Consider the following 18,753-nt stretch of genomic DNA (forward strand, 5'->3'; position numbering starts at 1 on the left):
ACATACTTCTTTTTGTGTAAGAACCGTAGCTTGCACGAGGCACATCCATAAAAAGAAGCTGGTGATATGCTGCTATTGCAAATGACCCACTTGTCGTCTTTGGAATCTACCATAATTTTATTCTGCCCTGATTCTTATTTTCCATGAAGTTAGCACGGTAAAGGAGGATGCTACCAAGGAAGAGGACTTTGGTCGTTAGTCCAGTTCCTCTGTCATAACCAAAAAGTGCTACAAAAAGTGAATTTTACTTCACACACCCCTTTTTAGTTTAGTAAACAGTTGTTCTGCGAGAATATCAGGAACTACACGGGGTTAAAAATCTGGTTGCGTTAATACGCATGTACCAACAATTTTTCTCAGTATTATAAACAGAGATCTTCCCATCTAGCTAATACAATATCTGAATAGCTGTTCACTGCCGGCATCCCCATACCCACACCTAATATTTGGTGATAAGATTTCACCACTGAACATAAAAACATTACCAAGAACTAAACCAAGAACAGAACAATATTTTGCTAGATGTTAAACTACCATACTTCACCAAAAACTCTCACATATTGTACACCTACATCATTAGGAATAACTGTGAAGAGCGATATGATGTCCATTGTAACAAAAACTTCCATAAGGTTTTTACCGGTCATAAATTCCCCCAGTGCATCCAAAAACATCACCGATGTCCTTCATATAACTTTTACTATACCGTAACAAAGGTTTAAGTTGCTCATCCAGATCCCACCTGAGACTATAGGCCTCCTAGGAGGCTTTAATAAATTCTTGTGAATTTTAGGCAAACCATATAGGATAGGGCACACGATGCTCAATGTATAGGAAATTATACTGTCCAGGTGCGATAGCCAGTTGCATAAAATGGTCATAAAGCTCAGTCTTAACTCCATAAATAATATTACTAAGTTCTACATTACTGATTCAAAATGTTTGCACATCACTTAAAAATTCCAACACTGGCAGTTTTATTGAGCACTAAACTAAACTATTTTGCCCCCGTTATCGGCCGACTTAATTACTACATCATTTCTAGTACAGCGCTGTATCAGAGCGTTCCTTTCTGTTCTGTCAAAGATTACAAACTTTGTCAGGTCTACCCTTGCTAAACAGATCATACAAGTCATTCTCACACATCTTAAGGAATGCAGCGACAGTTACTGAACTCGTTGGTATAAATGTGCCGCTTCATTTTAAGTCAGAACAATTATTAGAAGCATCATTAAACAACAATTTCAAATCTGTCTAGCAAACATACGTAGTTCAGTCAGTCATTTAATAGACCATTTGCACATGGAAGAAATGATAAACCTTTGTCTAATAATTGTAGCTCAGATGTATCAAACTCAATACTAGACAGGTTGACCACAATATATCCTACTAAGTATTTTGCTCCTGGTGGTCGGCCCCATCTTCGGTATTGCTCCCAGATCTTTGTCTGTTGTGCATTATTCTTCGGAGTTTCTCTCAAACTCCCTCACCTCTCCCCTTCCAACTGTACTTGTATTGGCAGCTGAAGCTGTATTTTTGTTTTCAAACTCTGTAAAAAAACTTCTGCACTTGTTGGGTTATTATTTTCCTTACCACTCGCCACAGCAGTATCACACAAACTTACAGGAGTTCTGGTATATTCAGAAGCCGTACTGAACGAATCCAACGCTGCAACAGCCTCACCTACACATATGACAACATTCCTAACTACAGGAGCTTCTGCCGTAGTTCTTACAGCAGATACACTGATTATCAATACGATTTGGTTGCATGCTAACAGAAGATGCGCTTTTATTACATGAAAAAACAATCATTTTGAGTTCTCTCGGCCAGGAAAAAAACCCAGCCGTTTTTAAAATCATTAATATCTCTAATAAGCTTACGCTTTTTAGCAGATATGAGAGCACACACAACCAGTTCATTTTCCATAGAGTCGATCTGAACACCAAGACCATGTTCTATTTCTTGAAAGAAATTGTTCATTAACACCATATACTGCATACTCATTTGTAAATTCAGCTCCTGCTATTTTATTAAGAAGTTCTGGGTATTTATTACCATAAGTAGGCATCTTAGTGATTCTCAGTCCCCTAGGTATTATTCCCATCTCTATACAAGCACAGAAAGACAATCTCTGCCACTGAAGTCTTACATTTCTTCACAATCACCTCTAGTTCATGCATTTTCCGAAGACATTCCTCCCTTTTCACATTGCTAGTCAAGGGAGTATTTACAGGTGTTCTAGAGGTAGAGATCAATGATAAAAAAAAGAGGATTCTCACCCACGATCAGAAAGTATTCCATCGTAGGTCCACTCATGTTCAACTCAAATAGCAGAGACAGCAAAAGTTGTAGTAATAGGCTGGCAAATTAAGGGAGATTTTTCTAACTTTAAACACACAAATAACTACCAAGAACATCTTCATTGTAACTCAACCATTAAGATAATTTGCTACTTTTCACATCTCTTAATGCACTCTAATTTTGCAAATGTTTTGAAACTTTTGTACATATTGGAAATTAATACACTGAATTTACCTTACTACCACTGTACTGCTTTACTATCACTTTTGTGACATTGTACTTGCCTATTATGTTATTTTCTGACCATGGTCTGGAATTTGTCAGAATTGATCAGTGCTCTACCCAGGTAAACAAATTCACACAAACAAACTAAAGCTATGCTGCAAAATATTTCACCTTTTTCTCCTCTGCCCCTTTACATATTGGCTCATCAGGCAAGCCCATTGGGCACAGCTACCTCTTTCAATGGCATCTCAAAAGGGAACTGCCTTGTTAGGTGACAGTCAGGGGTAGGCAAATGATGGCAGAAGAAATCAAAACCTTATCCTGGGCACAGAAAGCAGCTCATTGACAACTGAGCTTTAGCCCTCTACACCAACTACCAGACTTTCACCAATAGCGTGTAAAGCAATAAGTATAATGTACCAACTCCAAAACTTAAGTCATGTCCTTGAAAAAACTCTGTAAAGAATGAAAAGTTTCTGTACACCTTTGAACCATGTAAAACTATCACGGTTCTAAAAACAGCCCATATTGTGGATGAAAAGGTCCAGCCAGAACTGCCCAAATAAATAACTCAAAACAATCACAATTTTTTACCATGATGTAAGCCATAAACAAGGGTTAAATTAACACCTTGGGCAGTGATTAAAGAGAGTTGGCGTCATTAGTGACAAGACTATTGAAAAGAAACTTACAGGGGTCAATGCCCAAAAGGAGCAGCTTTAGCTAGAAGACATAACCAGGGAGCTTATGCTAGCAGATCCCAAAGGGGAAGTAAATATTAATATACTACTGAACTCTTAATACTAATTTGCAGTTTAGAATATGGATAGCTCCACGACAAATGCATCGTTTCTTGTCTTACAAGTTATAACAAAAAACTAATGAGAAAATGGCTGGGATAAAAAGAATTAGCCAACATTTGATACTCATTTAAAAGGTCAAGAATACAACTCAACTCCCCTCAAGGTTTTCAGATTTTTTCACCTTCTTCAAACAGCATCTGTATTGCAGGTAAGTTAGACCTCCACTGCTCATGAAGTTACAACAGCAGCAGTCTACCACACCTGAAAAAATTACATCAAATTAAGGACAAGATTTGAATGCCACATCAGTCCCAGAGAATGGCACAGAACCAAACTGATGGTCAGATTCAAAGAACTAAGAACCACCTTGATGCATAACAAGCCCCGCAGCTCATTACCATATCAGCCCACTCACACGACAGCAAAAGTGCAGGGATGAAACAGCTGACAAGCTTACTGCATGTTTCTCCAGAAAATCAAGTTCCTATGCACACTGCCACTAACTTTAACACTGAGGTTGTGCTGCTTCAGGAAAAATAACGTATTTTTACATGCATTTATGTACAAATATATTGTGCACCAATTACCTGGCTGAGGTAACCTTGCAGTTGGAAAGAAAAGTCAATGTGTCCCCTTCATAGTGTCAACTTACCATGTTGTTGACATTCAAAACAGCGAGACAAAAACGTTGTTAAGTTTGCAATCACGAACTCCTGGAACATTGTACTTTCTCTCTGGGAAAATAACCACTTGGCCACCATAGTGAACTTTGCCCTTTCTCCACTACAGTGCGACCACCGAGTTGACATATTTAAGTAGGGGGTGCGTGGGGCATGTAGCCCCCCACTTTGTTTGTAATGTTATCATTGGTGGCCAAGTGGTTATTTTCCTGAAGAGGAACTATGGGGTCTATATTAGATCAAAGGGGCTGTTCAAACACCCTTTCATCGACACAATCGCAATACCAAAACCCCGGACACATAAGTGAATTTTTCCTAGGGGAGAAAAACGCTTGACCAACACCAAAAAAAGAAAAAAAGTGCAGATCCTACGAAGTGGGGGCTTTGTCCAAAACACCCCCCTAAGTATATCAACTCTAAGATCGCACTACAGTGGAGCAAAGGGCAAATACCCATTGACGGCAAAGCGATTTTTTTCCTCTAGGAAAACGTTGCTTATGTAGCCTTTCGGGGTTTTGGTATTTCGGTTACTATGCGTCAATGAAAAGAAGTTCAATAAACAACCCCTTCTATCTAATACAAATATAAAATATGATGTTCCTGGAATTTGTGATCGTAAATTTCTTTCATTTTGGTCTCACCGTTTTGAAAGTAGACATTTTAAATTAAACCCCCTCAATACACTGGGAATGGTTTGCAGTGTCCTGCCCCTTGTAAAACCACTTACCAAACAAATTTAAAAATCTGTCATTCTAATCCAACCTTATTAGTCTTGCAATGCCCACTACAGTACACTATTAACACATACGACAACACTTATCTATGAAAAAATGGAAAGGGAGATAAACAACTTTCAAAAATTATAATACAGTACTGCTCTCGCAAGAACCCAACCGCAAGTACTTCACAAGCCAGATAGTATTCCAATAACCCGAATAATCATACACAAAAGAAAAATCGATATATATGCAGTAACAGAAACCTGGTTTAAGGCTCCAGAGAGCACCCCAATAATCATACACAAAAGAAAAATCAATATATATGCAGTAACAGAAACCTGGTTTAAGGCTCCAGAGAGCACCCCAGCACTATCAGGCTACAACTCATACCATATATTTCGGCCACAGAACCCAGACCGACATACTAAAGGCGGGGGCATATCCATATTCATCAAGGATACCTACACCTCCAGGTTAGTGGCACAGCACGATACTTCAGAGACCATCCACGTGTAACTAACAACGGGCAAAACTGCAATTCAAATTGTTGCTTGCTACAGATCACCCACCATGTCCCAGGACCCCCATTCCGCGTTTCTGGAAACATTGGGAAACGAAGGTCCTGCCAAACACTGAAATATTGGGCGATTTCAATTACCCAAACATTAACTGGGAGAACTACTCAAGTTCTAACTCCCTTGCCCAACATTTCCTAGAATTTATAGACTCAAATGCCCTGGATCAACGGTCAACACTCCCACCAAAGGTGACAACATATTGGACCCGGTATCACCAACATGAGCGACCAGTGTTCCACACCGGAGGTCAACTGACCATAGACAAATCACTCTGGATATCCACATTCCACCCCCGGTCAAGGAAACCACTGTGAAAAAATTTTCAAAAGCAAACTTCACATAACTTAAGACCGAGGTGGAAAGTTTCAAAGCCCCCATGCTAAAGGATAACGCTGTCCAAACTGCAAAATCCTTTACTAATGCATTCTACAGGCACCTACAAGAATGCATGGATCATGCTATCCAAGCAAAACCAAGACTCACTCCTCCAAGAAAAGGAAACCAGTCTGGTGAACCCCTGCCATAAACAAGCTATACAATAGGAGAAGGAAACTAGTACAGAAAAGAGTAAAATCCTAAGGGAAGACATCCCTGATCAGTATCAGCAAGAAACTACGATCCCTCATAAAATCACCCAAGGCTAGCTTTGAAAGAAAAATTGCCAAATACTCCAAAGATAACAAGGTAGTCTTTAGCTATGTCAAGAATCTAAGTGGCAATGCTCAGATCTGCTCGGAGTTAGTACAAAATGGCAAAAAAATACACTGTACTGACAGATATCGCCAATATCTTGGGTAGACATGTTCTGTGCAAACTTCACCCCCCCTCACCCCCAAAAGGGCCCATAACAGGTTAAAACAGCCCTCTTCTCCAAAGCCAAAAAACACAGCATCAATGGAACTGGTGTCCCAGGCTGCGTCCTACACGAGCTCAAAGAAAGACAAACTAACCCCTCACCTAAACACACTGTTCGAATTCGGCCTCTCCACAGGCTACGTTCCCATAGAGTGGTGCACAGCAACGGTTATTCAGCTCCACAAAGGTGGAACCACAACAGAGCCAGAGAACTATAATCCCAACTAGCTTGGTCTGCAAGGCTATGGAGCGCATCACCATGGAACTCATTAACAGAGACATTGGGAACCTCCAAACACTGGACCCTACCCAGCTTGTCTTTAAGAGCAGATCATGCCTCCTAACCCTGGTGGACTTGAGACAGTTACCAAGGCTATACCAAGGCCAGAGACGAGGAAAAGGTGGTACACATAGCCTGCCTAGACCTCGCAAAGGCTTTCAACACCCATTCCCCATTCTGGTATTATAGACAAGCTCACCAGCCTGAACATAAACCCCTACATCACAAGATGAGTTGCCAACTGGCTCACAGACAGAACCCATATGGAGAGAGTTGTGGGAGCTAGGTCCGACTATAAACCGGTTACAAGTGGCGTTCCCCAGGGCTCAGTCCTAAGACCCCTCCCGTTCGGTATATACTTCTCAGAGATACAGGCAAGCACAGGAGGACTACAGCTGACCAAGTTCGCAGACGACTGCAAACACCTTCCAAAAGGGTCTCACTGAGACGGATACCTGGTGTCAAAATCATGGCCTCAAGCTAAATGCCAAAGTGCATAGTCACCCCCTTTGGAAAAAACAAACTACCACATAGGTGTAATAGGTAATAAAGGATCTGACTGGGGACCCAAGTAGATAGTAATTTCTTCTTTGATAATCACATTGCCAAAGTGGTTAGAAAATTTTTCTATGCAGCCCACCTAATCACAAAAAGGTTTTACATCCAGATCAAAAAAGAGGTCATTGTGCCCCTCTAGTCATCAGACCTGCCATAGGAGTACGACACCCCATTTGGGATGTACCTTACAAGACACCTGCAACGGCTGAAAAGACCACAGCAGTACCTCACCAAGAGGATCACTGACCTGCAACAGATGCCCTATGCAGCTCGACGGAAGAAAATCCAGCTGTACTCGCCTGACATACAAGGTCATGTCCAACCCAGAATTTATGGACATGCTCCACCTAATGAAAACCATATACCCTCGAGCCACACACTCTAGGGATCTAAACCTCAACACAACAATAAATAGGACGTGCTGGAGGGACGGATTCCTTTCCCAGAGACTTCCTATGCTTTGGAACAAGATTCCAATCTACATTAGGCAGAGCTCATGGCTAACACTCTTCAAGAGAAACCTTGACGAGTGGATGGGAAACAAAGTTTACCCCGGGGATCACTTTAGTGGCTCTGATGGACAGAGGCACAGGGAACTAATCTAAGGGGGCGGCGAAAACCAACACATTCTGGCTAGGCTTAGAAATGCCTTCGGGCAGATAGCCTAGTACCTACCTATGAACAAATATTAAACAACCATATAAACAAATACATAAAAATATTTTAAAAACACAAACGTTACAATAAAATGCAAATACATGTAACTACCCAACAAGAACACAGTACAACAAATCTGAAAGCAAAACAAAGGTTATGGAAAAACTCCACTATTATACTGCGCTACAGATGTTAAAAGAACAATTAACTATAAACCAACTAGATTATGCGCATTTCAAGTAAAACAAACAATTCCACCTCCACGCATACAGAATCATTACTTCAGACACAAAAGGCACATAAAACGGCATATCTGACAACGTCCTTATTCTGAAATATGACAATGCCTATTTAGTTTGGCTAATGCTGGATAACTAAAAGTAGCTGTTTACGACAAACCGTCCAACTCTAAAGCATAAGTGTTTGATTGACATATCAAAAGCCCACGTGATGCAAACGGTAGTCACTTCCAAAAAAAACTGTTATGGCATCTTCTACCAAGCAACGCATGGCTTCCAAAACTTTCACAGCGTGAAAATTCAATCATGACACAGCCAGCCAAGCGGAGGTTAAACTCAACCCGCACAAAGGAAAAGGGGAGCAGAATTAACAAAGGAAGAACGAAGGCTCGTTACAGCCAAGGTCCGAAAAACAGGCCGTTTCCAGTCATGACACACTTCCTAGAGTTACCGGACGACATTATCTTCGTGATTTGCTCCTATCTCGATACCAAAGCTTTATGTCGCTTAAGTCAAACCTGCCTCAGACTGCACCATTTAACTAACTACGATTCCGCATGGAGAAGAATAGCGAAAAAATGCCTTAACACTGGAATTACACACGATGGTCTTGACCTGTAAGCAAGTTACTATTTTCCATGCTCTCAAACCGTTTATCATCATTCGTGTACTTTAATATCTATCGTTGTAATGGTCTGCGACGTAAGCAGACGGCGTTACGTATGTGACGTTTTTGTTCTGCTGAGCAGGCATTAATACAGTCCGCAGTTGTGAAGTGTAAGGTTTCATTTATAGTGCAAAAATTTCCCGACTGTAAACCTTATGCATTAAATGGGTTTCTATTTGTTTTTTTTTTACACGTGTTCATGCTTGAGACAATGAAAGTTCTTATTATTATGTCACTTTTCTCATTTTATTGAAGTAGTTTTATAAACGCTTTTCAAGTACGCGATATGTACTGTAAGGCAAGAACTGTTTATGTCGTGTTTTCTGCATTAAATTGGGCTAGTTTTCATTTGTTTTGGTTGGCTTTTTGGGCCATCTGTGTGCATTTATAGCCAAAGCATTGTTATAAAAGATCTGAAAATGGTCAAATAGCATTACAGTACTCTGAGTGAGTTATGTAGAGAAGACAGGCATGGCATCTTGGAACACACAAAGTTGTAGATGTTTACAGTCAGTTAAATATTTTTGAAGCACTGTTCAACTAATGTTTCAGTGTCATGTTACACAAATGGGTTTTGATTGAGGGGAGGCATTCAGAAGTTATTTAATTAACTGCGTTCAGACCTCTCAACCAATTAGGGACACAGACAGAATCAGAGCATATGAATTAATACACATTTTCTGAAGTAAAATAAGTTTATAACTCTTAATTATTGTAATTATTCATTAAGTGTAATTCACGACCTTTCCTCCAAAAGTCACTAGTTTTAGGAGGGATTAAGAGGGACAGAGTTAAAATTTGAGTTAAAATCGGGGACAGTTGAGAGGTATGACTGCGCTATTTTTTATTTAATTAATGGTATTGTTAAAACAATGTGGTATCATTGCTTAAAATGTACAGAAACTGTTCATTTTTAAGTTGTGTATCACTCGGCTGCTTCTGCATTCTAATTTACATTGAAATAAAACGGATGTCTAAATATAGACGGCAGGAACATATTAAGTGTCAGATTAGTGGCACATATTTTTTCATAATGTCAATATACACATTACGGTGGTGAAAGGGCAATATATCTATTTTGGACCATAGGTTCGTAGGTTTATATTGTGCTTTCGTTCAAAGAAGACATGCAGAAGCTCAGCCACATCACCCAATACCGGTGACAGACCGATTTTCATTAATTAATTTGGTCTTCTGAAAGTGGGTCTGTTAAATGACTCTGAACTACAAAGCTGACAATATGTTTACCACTTTCGGTAAAGTGTGATCTCAAATTTGTGTCATCCTTTAGAATGTGCCAAGCCATTCTAACTAGTTTGATTATACCTGCGTTTAACAAGTCAGACTCAATTGCACAATACGTTTTGTTGAGTCGTGTATGCCCTTTATAGGCAGGACTCTGTATGTTATAATTTATTTTGATTTAAATTTTTATTCATCAACTGTTTCTTTTCTCATCTGCAAGTTTTACAGTAGGTTGGGAGCACATTTTTGTTATGTCGCTTTATACTCTCCCACTAAAAATCAAAAGAATAACGTTCTGTACCTTCTGAAGGAAATCTTGCCACTATCTGCAATATTTCTGGTCTTTCAGTATTTTCCTATTTGTTGAGGCAGGCATAATGTGTGGTAAGTGCGACTGTTATGCAAAAACAGCTAGAGACCAAGGGCTTTCTATGTAGTCTTGTATTTATAGTGTACTCGATTTCCCCAAAAACATTAAGCAAGATTATTCAGTATTCTTCTGTGTTTCATATGTAAGTGAGATGCCAAACTTGTTTGGGGATACAGTGAAAGAACTGGTTAAGTCATGGGTATATCCCTTACATAAAATTGCAAATCATATGCTGTTGAAGGACATTTTCTTAATGTGTGTATAGTTTGTATATAAATGTGGCTGTGTGTGTGCGTGTATGCATATGTATATATATATATATATATATATATTTTTTTTTTCACAGAACAGAATGTTCAAGTGCTTTCAGCTGCAGAGTTTTTGACTCCTTTTGAACATTTGCTAATGGAGAAAAACAAGCTAATATTTTTGTTGCACATGCAAGAAACGTGGCACTTCTCGTGGTTTTTATTATTTTATAGGTTCATAGGTTCATACTAGGCTATCTGCCCTGGGGCAATTATAAGCCTAGCCCGATTCTGTATGGCTTACGCCATCCCTTGATTTGAGTATACTGTGCCCTTTTTAAGGTTTAGTTTACTGTGCCTCTGTCTAATAGTGACACAGGACTAATCCCTGGGACAAACCTACAATCCCCCATCCACCTATCGAGATTCTTCTTGAAGAGATTCAGTGAGGTGCTCTGCCTCACATGAACTGGAATTCTATTCCAGAGCGAAGGGAGCCTCTGGGTTATGAACCTGTCCCTCCAGCAAGTTCTATTTATTTCTGTACTGAGGTTCAAGTCCCTCGAGCGTGTGGCTCTAAGGGATTTAGATTTACTGAGGTGGAGCATGTCCATTAATTCTGGATTTGACATAGCTTTGTATGTCAGGCATAGATCGCCTCAAAGTAGGCGGTATGCAACTGAGTAGAGCTGGAGTTTTTTTAACCGAGCAGCATATGGCATCTGTTTGAGACCCTTGATCCTCTTGGTGAGATACTTTTGGGGTCTTTCTAATTGCTGCAGGTGTCGGGTAAGGTACATCCCAAAAGGGGAATTGTATTCTATGATGGGCCTGATGAGGGATGAATAAAGGGGCAGGATTACCTCTCTTGATCTAGATGTGAAACACTTCGTGATGAGGTGGGCTATGTAGAAGGTCTTTCTAACCACTTTGGCAATGTGGTTTTCAAAGGAGAGATTGCTATCAACTTGGGTCCCCAGGTCCCTAATAACTTTCTCTGTACTTAATGGGTTTCCACTTATGTGGTAATTTGTGGGCACATTGTTTTTGCCAAAGGGTATGACTATACATTTTTTGGCATTTAGCTTTAAACCATGGCGCTGGCACCAGTTATCTGTCTCTGTGAGATCTTTTTGAAGGATGTTTGTGTCAGCTGGAGAGTCGATTATGGCGCCCAGTTTGCAGTCGTCTGCGAACTTGGTGAGCCATAGTCCTCCCATGTTTGCCTGTACCTCGGAAAAGTATATACCGAACAAGAGTGGTCCCAGGACAGAACACTGTGGGACGCCACTTGTGACCGGTTTCGAGTCTGACATGGCTCCAGCAACTCTCACTCTGTGGGTTCTGTCTTTGAGCCAGTTTGTGACCCATCTTGTGACATAGAGGTTTATATTTAAGCTGGATAGCTTATCTATGATGCCCGAGTGGGGTATTGTGTCAAATGCCTTTGCAAGGTCCAGATAGGCTGTGTGGACTACCTTCCCTTCATCTATGGCTTTGGTGACTGTTTCAAAGAAGTCAACCAGGTTCAAAAGGCAGGATCTGCCCTTGACAAAGCCGAACTGGGTAGGATCTAGTGTCTGTAGGTCCCCAATGTCTTTGTTTATGAGCTCCATGATGATCCTCTCCATAGCCTTGCAGACTAAGCTAGTCAGGCTTATGGGGCGATAGTTTCCAGGGTCCGTAGAGGCTCCACCTTTGTGGAGTGGGACCACTGTTGCTGTACGCCATTCTGTGGGCACATATCCTGTAGTGAGGCTGAGATTGTATAGCTGTTTTATTTGAGGGATTAGTTCCTCTTGGAGTTCATGTAGGACGCAACCTGGGACACCATCTGGTCCCATGGAAGCAGTGTTTGTTGCTTTGGAGAGGGCAGCCTTCACCTGAGCATCAGAGATGTTTGGGAGGCAGCCCTCTGCCGGGATCGATACTTGCTCTTTTGGGGGGGGGAGTTTGCACTGAACCTGTTTGCCAGGATATTGGCGATGTCTGTGGGTTCAGTGTATTTTATGTCGTTTAGAATCAACTCAGAACAAGTCTGGGAGTTGCATCCCAGGTTCCTAACATATTCAAGCATACTTGCTTACAAAAAACATCTGTTTTTATAGATTAAGCCAATGGCATTAATCCAAATATTCACCTCTACAAAAATAACAGGAAACATTTAAACTGTATATATATTCAGTGCACATTTACACCCCACTCCCATCCCAGCAGCCCAAGATCACAGCATATTAACTTAAACTTGCTTTTGTCCAGCCTTTCTTCTCTTATTACATTGTAAAGCGTGTATTACAACTAAAAAAATAACTTGATGACTTTAATAGATTTTGGACATACAGTAATCACTGAAAAAGACTCCCCCAGTGTTTAAAATACCCCTGACTGCTTACTACACAAAACTGCTTTACTATATAACATGCAATTTATATAATGAAATGTTTTGTAAAAATACTATTAAGAACAAAATTGGTTTACTTACAGTTCCTTTTTTTCTCTATTAGTGCCCTTCTAAACATTAGTAACATAAAGTGGGTTATATGATTTACAGTCCACCCACAAGTTTAACAAAGTCAACAAAATTCTAGTCTTTCTCAGCCACTTTTTCTTGTGAATCCATATCTCACAAATGTGACTTATGCTTTATTATCATTTATTCACTAATTTCAGTGCCACTGGTCGTCTTCTTCATCTCCATCTCCTAACACCAGATTCTGGTTTAAATCCAAGGTACTCAAGGGTATCAGAACCATAGGGCGAGAGGTGGTGCACCCCCCCCCCCCCTATTTAAAATCTAATCATGGAATCTGCCCACTGCATCTGGATCAGCTGTATTATTGAAAAAAAAAAGGAAGTGAGTAGCTGGTGTTTCAAAAAACAGTCCCTTCAACAGAAGAGGAGCACCTAAATCCATACTTTAGTTTCTGTGTGTGTTTGTATGTGTGTAGTGCACTCACATGTATGCAAGTGCAGGAGTAGGAGCATAGTGTGGAGGCATGATCGTGCATGTGGTCATTCGTGTGTGAGTTGTGCACTGTGTGCTTGTGTGTGGATTTATGTGAGAAAAGAGAGAGAGGGAGAAAGAGAACTGGAATGAAAAAAAAAACAGAATTAGTAGAAAGGAGAGTATGGCACTTGATAAGGCCAAATGAATGATTAAAAGTGTACAGCTCAAATTCAGAGCAAACAGCTGCATTATAATGTATCTTTAAAACTCAAATACAAAGGAATAGTGCATAAAAAAGAGAAGTATTAAAAACATAAATGAAAAGGGACTTTAAAGCAGTCAGCAGCAACAAGCAAAGTTGCTGACAGAAACAAAACAAGGTGCAAACCTATCAAGTTTACACTTGAACAAGCAACTTGAGCTAAAAAGATTGCCACAGGAAAAGAAAGTTGCAAAGTTGGAAGCTAACATGGATTGTTGTATACTTCAGCAACCTAGCAATCAACATAATGGCCAGGATGAGGATCCCAAGCATGTTGTATCTTTTAGTCCATCTGGCTGCATTTATTTGTCTTCACTATAATTACTCAAGAGCTATGCAGCTGTTGAGTAGTGTTTGGCCTGGAAATGATCAGACATAACAGATTATTTCAAATAAAATTAATGTTTGCCATTATTGAGCAGTTATTTTAGACTTCCGACCCTTTAGAAAATGCTTGTAAATATGTTATACTAGCAACTTTCTAAGCATATAAGACAATATTTAAAATATGTTCTTGATTCTGGGTCTTTTTTCTGATTCTTGAGCTAAGAGTTGGAAGGATGTTGGGGTGCAGTAGGTTGCACTTTATGGTTTTTACAACAGTGAGCTGAAAAATACTTCTAGGTCATTACATATTTATTTGTTCATCCAGTTTATTGAAAGTAAATGTGGTGAATGGAATTATTGAAGAGGCTGTAACTGATGGTCACATTTGTGCATGAGTGTGTGTGTATATCTATCTATCTGTGTGTGTGTGTGTGTGTGTGTGTGTGTGTGTATAAGCACTTGCTTCCTGCATCCAGAGTAGTTCTGCTGTAGAGAAAGGAGTCAGTTTTAACATACAGAAGTATCATCCTGAGTCTTGCTGTTTGGGTATGATCCTTGGTTTCCTTGTGTTGTTGACAGTGTGCTTATTATTTGGCTGTGAATTAACTGCACAGCATGAAGTCTGAGTTTATTATTAATATTTCAACTATAAATACATTTTTTAATTTGGCTTGTTTTTTGCAGGCATATGTAGTGAAATGCACTTTGTTGGGCTACAGCCATTTGTCTGTTACTTAATGCATATGAGTATGCCTAAATGAGCTGCTTCCTGTAGTGCAGAGTTTATTCCCTCAGCCTTTGTTTATATATTGTATGACTCTGACCAAGTCCCTTCATCAGACAGTGCTTGGGGATGACCCTGAAAAGTAACATTTGGGTGGAGTGGGCTGTCCAAGGCTGTTAATAACTGCATTATACAATAGTTTTTTTTGAATTTCTGCACCCTTTAAATAGTAGGCTACTTAACTGTATGCTATTTGACTATGAATCCCAGAGTGTCTGTAGTTTAATGGGTTGCTAGATGTAGTTTTACTAAATATGAGTTTCAAGGGAATAGAAGTTTACTGTTTCTCATGCTAGGTCTGTTTTCAATGTAAGAGCGTTTTCTTTTGGTTAGAAAATGTCTACTTTGGCCTGCTTCCTGTAGTGCAGAGTTTATTCCCTCAGCCTTTGTTTATATATTGTATGACTCTGACCAAGTCCCTTCATCAGACAGTGCTTGGGGATGACCCTGAAAAGGAACATTTGGGTGGAGTGGGCTGTCCAAGGCTGTTAATAAATGCATTATACAATAGTTTTTTTTTGAATTCCTGCACCCTTTAAATAGTAGGCTACTTAACTGTATGCTATTTGACTATGAATCCCAGAGTGTCTGTAGTTTAATGGGTTGCTAGATGTAGTTTCACTAAATATGAGTTTCAAGGGAATAGAAGTTTACTGTTTCTCATGCTAGGTCTGTTTTCAATGTAAGAGCGTTTTCTTTTGGTTAGAAAATGTCTACTTTGGCCTGTAAAATTTGAAAGTAAAAGTTTTAAGTGAAAGACAAATCTGTAATGTAACTGTAAAAGTAAAGAAGAAAATAGTATAGAGACTGACAAAGTTTGAATAGTGTTTGGTGGTAATTGGGGAGAGATGGCCAAGTAATGTGATGCTGGTATGGATAGTGGGGACCTGTTACATTACCCCCACATAGGGGCCTTTTTGACTGCAATCCAGGTCTTTTGACTCTGGAGGCATATGCTGCCTGCAGCAGTACAGCATTATCAGCCTATTCAGGTAGGTCAGACCTGCACTGAATTATGTCAGAGATGATAGTTGTTCGTGATGATGGTGAAGAAATAGGAAGATCATAAATTATATGGAGGTGTCCTGCAAACGTGTAAGCCCCCTGCCAAAAAAAATACAGCATGCTGTATACAGTAATATTACTAATATTTCTGATTTTTTGTGTGACTTGTGGTTTGTTGAACAAAAGCTGCTTGCAACATCTGTATTGCCTTTTTAGTTTTTTTTTTTTTATTCGGTGCACTAAAAATCAATTAATAAGTCTGGACTGTGATATGGTCTGAACATGCTGCATTTTAGTAATATGTTTTTGTAGTGCCTTCTTTGCAGCCTCCCGCAACTGTGAAGGGGTTGACATTTATCAAGGTCATTATAGTCTTTATTGACTGAAATGATAATCAGAACAATCTGATCTTCACCATCCATTATGCAGTCACCATTGCATATTACTGTGATGTAGTCTTGCTAAGGACAACCAGTCAGAGGAACTTAGATTGCAGATTGCAGTCATAGTATTATGGGACTACAGACTGATGCCTCAGCACTGCAATCTGTTGCTAAGAGCAGCTGATCACAGGTGCTTCTCAGCACTGCAGTCTGTTGCTAAGAGCAGCTGATCACAGGTGCTTATTCTGCATAGAAACAGAGTATGGTTTAGCTACCCATGTTCTGTTACTATGATTAAGAAAAAAAAAAAAAATTAAATTGCCGACCAATAAATACATTTAAAAATTCATAACAGCATACAAGGCAGAGTTAGTCCTTGCTAACACCCACCATAACGGAGCACCTTCTGCCTTCAGGAAGGAAAAACAAGTCAGGACTGAGATAAATTTAAGTGCACTTGCATAATTATCAGATTTTGCCTTAAAGGAAGCAAGGATATCACATTATTTTTTACGTTCTGTATTCAGACATTGAAGAACTGAGTAATAAATTTGTTCTTCCAGCATGTCTTATGTTTGTTGGTTGAAGTTCAAGCCTTTTTGAGTATTTGTAGAACCAATTGTTTGTGGATGTGGAGGCTATCAAGGTGGGTTGAGGCATTAATAACTTGAATGCTAGACATAAACCATTTCACAGGAGTCTATACAAGACGGAGTATAGGGGCAGAGATTCAAGCCTGCTTTGGTAACTCTGGGTGTTTAGCCTGGTAATCTTTTTAGTTAGGAACCTCTCAGATCTTTGTAGCCATGTGATGTGTTTGGATAGATGTATATTAAAAAACGGCCTTTATAGTCTGTAATTGGTCAGATCAGCATAGAAGAAATGTAACTTCTTTGACTTCAATGAGATACCTTTACTTATTAACTTGGCTAGCTAGAATGATTTTCTGACTCTTGTTCTGTGTAGTGGTTAAAAGATGGCAAATTATTTACAAGGGTAGCGAGATCTCTAATGATGATATCATTTATAATGTAAGCTATTGTAAGCTATTTCAAGTTTTGTTTACCAGAAGTGACAGTGCTATTCTTGTGTGCATTTAGCCTAAACCCATTTTCTAACACGTCGCTGATTTGTATAGTTTAAACCCTGCTGCTATCAACTTCTGAGTAAATGACAACACCCAGCTTGTGGTGATTGGCAAAGTTTGTTAGCAATATCTCCGGGTTAGTAGTTTGGAGATCCAACTAATAGATAGTGAGCAGAAGGGATCTCAGTACTGAGTTATGAGGAATGCTGCACCTGCTGCTTTAGCAATGTGGGTTCTAGCTATCTGCTAGTTTGTGGTTTTCCAAGAAAGTTTAGGCATTTTAAGCTTATCTGAAATACCAACATGGGGAACAGTGTTGAATGTCTTGGCACTAGATACAATGTATGAACTGCATGTCTGCTGTCTACAGTTTGAGATTTTCGCACTGAATTACTAAATTAAGTAGACAGGATCTCCTTTTGACAGAACAATATTGCTGTGGATCTGGACCATTAACATTTTTATATCAGATTATGAAATGATACAAAGACTAACACATTGAATGGCTTTGCAATCTGTGCCTAATTAAGCTGATCAGTGTATAGTTCCTTGGATCTGAGGTGGGATCCCTTTATGGTGGGGCATACTGATAGCTATGTTCTGTAACTTGAAGCATGCCTTGTGGCTATGCTTAAGCCAAACAGTTTAGGAGGGGCTCAGAAAAGGTATATCTAGTGGTGTTGGTTTGGTAGCCATGTATATTATAGAGGCTGATAGAGGAATAAACATTTGAAAGTACAGAGCATAGAGCTATTTCTGAAATATGGAGACTGAATGGCTGAAATATTGGACCTGTATATATCAACCCGAGATGCCATATCTTGGAATATTCCCTTTTCTCTGAGGTATGGTGATCTCAGAGTGATTGTTACTATGTTTGGTGAGTGTGGGGGCCCTGCCCTCTTCAATTGCAAAAAAGAAGTTTTAAGGAGAAGAGTGATTTTTTGAGATTCACTGTTCTCCTCTGTTTTCAGTCTTTTTTATTTTTATTTTATTTTTTTTTTTAGTTTTTCAGCACTTGGCATTAAGAGTACTAACATTTCATTAGGGAGCCCATATATGTGGTATTTAAGCTTTGGAGAGTGCATTTAAAACATGTTACATAATCCCGGTGGGGGGAAGGGAATTCTGGAATTTGTGGAACTTTTAGTAACTGTTTCTGACAGAGCTGTAGGTAGGTAAACTGGCACCCTGGACAACCCCATCCCAATTGGTGTCTTTTTCCTTCAGAGTGGGAGAGGCAATGATCTAAAAAAGGTCTTTGGGTAAAGAGCTATTGGTTTTCGACATAATACCTCTTTATCTGTCTGAAACATCTTTAATAAGTTGTGGTAAAGAAATATACTTGCTTCATGCTACAGTTCCTAGCACAGAGACATACACATATTCTCACTGGAATCACAGCCATTAAAATACTTTGCTTACAATCACAGCTTCTTAAATAACTATAATGCTCTCATGTCCAGCTGTCCAACAAAAGCTATTGCATTAGAAACTTACAGAGACCAATTGACATTTCATGTACAGTGT

At 39.5% G+C, this 18,753-nt stretch overlaps 1 protein-coding gene across 2 annotated transcripts in view; it reads left to right on the forward strand.

The window, feature by feature from the left end:
- The first annotated feature begins 7,815 nt into the window (after positions 1-7,815).
- Positions 7,816-18,753, forward strand: part of FBXW4 (F-box and WD repeat domain containing 4) — a 2,126,835-nt gene continuing 2,115,897 nt past the window's right edge. Inside the window, exon 1 of one of the 2 annotated variants that reach the window (XM_044056341.1) lies at positions 7,816-8,515. In XM_044056341.1, coding sequence (XP_043912276.1) covers positions 8,205-8,515 — 311 coding nt within the window. In that variant the 5' untranslated portion in view covers positions 7,816-8,204. The remainder of the gene's footprint in view (positions 8,516-18,753) is intronic. The other variant, XM_044056343.1, reaches the window with a different exon arrangement.

Source organism: Protopterus annectens, chromosome 14.part0 (genome assembly GCF_019279795.1).
Source record: "Protopterus annectens isolate FY-2018-M chromosome 14.part0, PAN1.0, whole genome shotgun sequence".
Lineage (NCBI taxonomy): Eukaryota > Metazoa > Chordata > Ceratodontiformes > Protopteridae > Protopterus > Protopterus annectens.